Here is a 5,804-nt window from a genome sequence, read left to right as displayed (position 1 = left end):
CGCCACCTTAGGTGTATGTGGCTGGCGCCTCAGCCGCTTGAGCCACAGGCGCCGAGCCAACAGATTTTTTCAAGAGAACTGAATCATAACCGTAAAAAACAAACTCTTGCCATTACTTTGCAAGGGCTTCAAGACATGACTATGTGCGTATGTACATCACAGCTTCCCTATTTCTTTATCATTACTACTACGAAATATAGTAACACAGTAAAATGTAAAACTCAAACCTAAACATTTTAAACAGGAATGGCTGGTATGATACATGTACTTACTCCTGTCCATGAATTCATAAACAGCTCAGATTTTTATATCATGTTTACAAAATTTAAGCTACACTATTGCAGGGTGGCCATAAAGTTCATGTGCATTTTTAAGATAGTGTGCAACTTTATGGCCATCCTGTATTTAGATGGTACTTTTAATTAAGTCCTATTTTTTTTTTTTTTTTTTGGCTGGTGCTGGGTTTGAACCTGCCACCTCCAGTATATCGGGCTGGCACCCTACTCCTTTGAGCCACAGGCGCTGCCCTCAATTAAGTCCTATTGATGAACAGAGAGAAAATGTAGTTCAGTACAAATTCTGCTGCTGATCGTGCCCCCATAAACACCATTAGATACACGGGCCCGTAAGTTTTTATTACTGTTGATGTTTTATAAGGAAATGAAGTCTAAACTAATCCAAAATTTTAAATATCGAGCTGTATAAACAAAAGTTTTACTAATGCTTCAGGCACGTAAGCATTTAGATTTTCATAAGGTCCCTTTTGTACAATATTTTAGAGTCTGTCTCTTCCTGAGTTGCTGATATCCTTTAATTTTTCAATTATCCTCATTCTACTGAGTATTAACATATTTAATAACTGACAAGTTAAAATAAAACTGAAATAGGACCAGGTGCGGTGGCTCACGCCTGTAATTCTAGCACTTGGGGAGGCCCATGCAGGTGGATCCCTTAAATTTACGAGTTTGAGACCAACGTAAAAAATGAAAAACTGAGGCAAGAGAATTGCTTGAGCCCAAGAGTTTGAAGTTGTTGTGAGCTATGATGCCATGGCATTCTACCTAGGGCAACAAAGTGAGACTGTCTCAAAAAAAAAAAAAAAAAAAAAAACAAAAACAAAAATGACTATATGAAAATTCTGAGCCTTCTGCCCAAACCTATTACCAATTTCTTGAGAAACCGATGGCAAGTATGAGCCCTGTTCCTAGAAACACATACAAACATTTTACAGGCATATTGTGGGAATTCAGCAACTTCCAGAATCTTATCCATGTAACTCATACCCCAGATTGGAAACTACTACCCAAAAATATGTTTGGACAAGGAAAAAGTGGAAATAAGATTATCTTTGATTTTATCTGGACTCCTAGATTTGCTACCTAATGCAAACCCCCCAAACACTTCCAATTTCTTTCTAATTCAAACTATCTGTAATTAGTTTGCTAAAATTTGCTTCTAATTTTCATGTACTCCTCTTCACTTCCTAGACAGTGGCTAGAATTGAGAAATCAAGATTGATTTTTACAGCTCCTGATAAAAGGGCTAAATTCTTGGTTTAAAATATTAAAGATAAAAAATTGTTTTAACTTAATTTCTTTAAAAATGTAAGAAATCAAACTTCCAAGCTTATATAACTTAAACTGATTTAACCTTATTTTTATGTAACTGAAAAGCTAGATTAAGTTTTGAGAAGGTGTTCATATCAGAGATATGCACATTTCCAATTTCCCCCTAATTAGAAATAAAAAACTCTTGTCTACTTTGCGAATAGTTTTTAACTTGGGCCAGTAATGAAGGAGAGAAAATGTGGGAGTTTGAAGCAATTCTGCCTGGTAAGACCCCTACAGAACTAAGGTGCTGGATTATGGTGGTTAGACCCTAGTCTTGACAGTCTCCAAGGTGAATGTGTAAGGTAATCAATGTGCTATCATCAACATCTTAATTACATCAAATATCCTACCTAAATCAGTGTAGGCAACAGGCACCATAGACAAAATGAAGAAAAACCACTATGGGAACTAGTAGCTCCAATTTGCTTAATATCACTTTAAAACCGACTTTCTACACACGTCTATCTTAAAGTGAGTTTCCATAAAGGGGGACTGCAAGAACATAAATCTCTAATTTTAATCAAAATAAGTCAATTTTAATATAAAATTTGACATTACCAATGTCGTTGGTAAGTTGCCCCTTCAATTAAATGTAAAACTGTAGTGCTAAATTTAAAATTATAAAAATAATAAAACTAAATTATAATCTTAAATTTAGAAATGTTAAAATAGTTATAAGGGGACATTTGTTTAAACTTCTTAACCCCAAAGGAATTCATCTCAGAGTTTAGTCTATTTCCCCATCATTTAAAAATTACACCTGTAACTCATTAAATACAAAGATTTTGTGAACCATTACTTTTTGATTTAGCTAGTTGCAACATATTACTTTTTGTAAATTCAGACATTTAATCCCTAACGTCTATGACCTAGTCAGATTGTTCAATTTATTACAATCCAGTTATTTTTCAGTCCTACTACAATAACAAAAAAATAACCAAGGAACATTTTTTCTTTGGGGGAGAGGGGGTTGCCCGCTACTCCAAGTTGTTTAAAAATTAAAAAGCATGCCTAATTAGGCCCATGTGTTCACAACTTGTATTGTTATTAAAATTGGCTAAATGGGACTACATTAATAAGCTATTTCTTTCAGTGTGAAAAGACATGGATTTCCATCAAGTTTACCACAGAAACAAAATGTTAACAATAGATATAGTTCATATGGCAATTTTATGATTTGATCACAAAATGCTTAAGTGGTGTGTAAGAAACTGTCCTCATCTAAATCTGCCCCCATCTTTTATGACCAACATAAGTTTGTGCACCTTTTTCTAAACTAGACAGTCAATTCAGGTTCTAGGTTACTGTGACCTAAGAGGATAACCAGTAACTAATATAACCCATAACATGTCAATCAAAGGCAAACGTTTGTTTTAATACTTCCTCTTTATTAGAAGTACAAAATGCTTCACCAAATCAGTTTTTGTTTTTCTAAGTTTAACTTAATTCAGTTACCTTTATTTATATTTAATTATACATTTTCAAAATTATATAACATGCTACTTTCAATGTTGTGACTTAATATGACCTACTGCTACCAGCATGCACCACAGGATTATAGGACAGTTTACCAAGTACTTTTTACATTCTTCTATCAAGTTCAGTATTTATTCTTGAGGTCTCTATTTCTCTGGTCATACAGTTTCTGTTGGACGTGAAGTGAAAAACTGTACACAGATTAAGTACAAAGGCAATCTGAATGGAAAAATAAAAAAACTCTTGTGACCCTCAACAACAGGGACTCCACAAGTTACAAACTAATGATAGCTGCTGCACTATAAAATGTTAACGTTATTTCAGTGAACAAGTATCTGTAAAATTTAACAAGCACTGAAGCTTTAGTTGAGCACAGCTCTGATTTTAAGTTGTAATTCTTGTGACTGTCCAAAGTGTTCACAAAAACAAGACTTAATTAAACTTCTAAACTGTGCTGTAGTGCAAACTTGCTTTAAGCAAGGCTTCCCTTCCTTGGTTGCAAAACAAGAACTACAAATTAATTTCCAGGGCAGGGTAACACCAACGCCCCAACTTTAAAATATTATCTGTAAAATTTATAAACAGAAATAAAAAATAAAACCAAAAGACAGGATTCTGCAGTCACAAGTACTTTAAAAAAAATCACTTATTTAAAAAAGAACAAATGGCACCATTCTACTCTAAAGTTGATACAAGTAAAATAATTGAGAGGTACCGTGTCATAGTTAGTATGCTTAAAAGTCAGTACCTTACTAGACAATCTCAGCTACTACATACACTTAGCACTCAGCTTATCTGTAAAGTTAGACTTAGGAGAATACTCTCAAAAGTAACATTCCACTGTCACAACTATTTTACTTTTACTTTAAAAGGTTAAATAACCCAAGCAGTTTAAACAGCTTTATTTAAAAAAAAAAAAAATTACAGAGAACAATTTCTACATTAAAAATCTTACAATACCAACAGAAGTATTACAGTAGAATTTTCCACAACAAAACTGTAGCACACAAATCCACGCGACTCCTTGAATTCCTTGAACTGTCAATACACTGCACCCTGTTTAAATGGCTGTACCTGAAAACCAAGGTATGCAATTCCTTAGGATTAGAAGTCATCAAGTTATACTGTCAAGGATCTGGGGGAAACGAGAGGAAGTTTCTATTATCCCTGTGTCTGAACCCAAGCTCCACAGCAAGGTAAAGCCACAGCTATCTATGACAACAAGGTCTAAGATCTGTAAACGGTCATTAAACACCGAACCCCGCCCAATTTAGACATCTCCGTGTTAAAAATCCACTTAACCCTAGTTCGGTTATGAATAAGAAAGGACCCTCTTTCGAAATTTAGATCTCATAGCCTTGAGTCTTTTCTCCCTCACGTTGTGGAGAGAGACTAGAAAGCAGCCGAACTTAAATGTATTTTAACTAATCAAAAACAAAATTAAAAGTTACAGGCTTTATTCAGGGGACCCGAGGACTTCAAATCAATCTGCAACATACTCTCGCAGGCCCAAAGAAAAAGTCCGGGAGAGTTGAGTTTAATCAATCCTCCGACTAAGTAGGATGGGAGAGCGATGGATGCAAAAGTCCCGGAAAGAAGATATTGCAAGTTAAATCTCATTCTCCTAGGAAAGTCGTCTGGGCCAACAAGCAGCACCTTCGACATTTCCTCGCAGACAGGGGACCAAAAAAGCCTCCCAGGCCCGCGGTCAACAGGAAACGTTGCGTGTCCCTCGCAGGAGGCCCCACGTGGGGGCCGCACCGAGCCCCGCACGCCTTTCCAGGCCACCGGGCAGTCAAATTCCCCGACTGCGCACAGAACCTGCGCTGCCGGCGCGGGCAGCGGCGCGAAGAACGCGGTGGCCCTAGAGCGCCACCCAGCGGCGCGCGGAGAGGCCTGCAGGAGGGCCCTCCGCGGCTCCCGGCTCGCCGCACCCCCCCACCGCCACCCAGGCCGTTCCCCTCCGGATGCACAAGGCCCAACCCAAGAGCTAAGACCACAAAATGGCTGCCGGCTGCTCCGTCACGTGACCCCTTTGTGCCTTTCGGGCCCCCGAACTCCGCGGGACCCGGGTACAAGGGGCCGGGGTCGGCGGGTGGCCTTCCAAGGGGCCCCGCCGGGCCGCGGCGGCCGAGGATCGAGGCCCGGGGAGGCGGGGTAGAGGGCCGGCCGGCGACCGAGAGTCGGCGGCGAGGAGAAGATGGCGGCCATTTTGTGTGGGTCTGCTGCTCGGCCGCCGCCGCAGGCAGCGGAGGGAGCGGGGCCTGACGGTGGGTCGGACAGGGGAGTTAACACGTACCGACTCCTCTTCCTTCTCCATTCCGGTGGGCATCTGCGGCACGGCCCGGTTTATCGAGGCGTATTCGTGCAGGTCGGGCAGATCCTCACAGCGGAAAACCGGCAGCGGCTTCGAGGCGTCTAGCGCCCGCGCCCGAAACGACAGTTTACTCATCTCAGGCGCAGCAGATACCTCTCCGCTCTGGGGAAACGGCCCCGGCCAGCGGGATCATGGAGAACCGGGGGTTCGGTCCCCACTCGCCTGCCGCTGCCGGGGACTGGAGGGGCGGAGCGCGGAGCCCGCCGTCCGGGCACTAACACCAGCCGGGAGGGTGGGAGGCTGTGCCGCTCCGCTCCTCGCTCGCTCGCTCTCTTCAATACGCCATGGCCAACATGGCGGACATTAAAACTCCACTGTGCGCTCTTCAGCCAACCCCAGCC

General features: G+C 41.2%; 1 protein-coding gene across 2 annotated transcripts in view; it reads right to left on the bottom strand.

The window, feature by feature from the left end:
- The window catches only part of EPC1 (enhancer of polycomb homolog 1), a 111,118-nt gene that overhangs the window by 72,687 nt on the left and 32,627 nt on the right, over positions 1–5,804 (bottom strand). The window contains exon 1 of one of the 2 annotated variants that reach the window (XM_003786720.3): positions 5,386–5,804. The exons of the other annotated variant lie outside the window; for it this stretch is intronic. Within the exon in view, the coding sequence (XP_003786768.1) occupies positions 5,386–5,538 (153 nt within the window). The 5' untranslated portion in view covers positions 5,539–5,804. The remainder of the gene's footprint in view (positions 1–5,385) is intronic. 2 annotated transcript variants of the gene reach the window in all.

Source organism: Otolemur garnettii, unplaced genomic scaffold (assembly GCF_000181295.1).
Source record: "Otolemur garnettii isolate 467f Iridium unplaced genomic scaffold, OtoGar3 scaffold00019, whole genome shotgun sequence".
In the NCBI taxonomy this organism is placed as follows: domain Eukaryota; kingdom Metazoa; phylum Chordata; class Mammalia; order Primates; family Galagidae; genus Otolemur; species Otolemur garnettii.
This window is presented reverse-complemented; position numbering and strand designations above follow the sequence as displayed.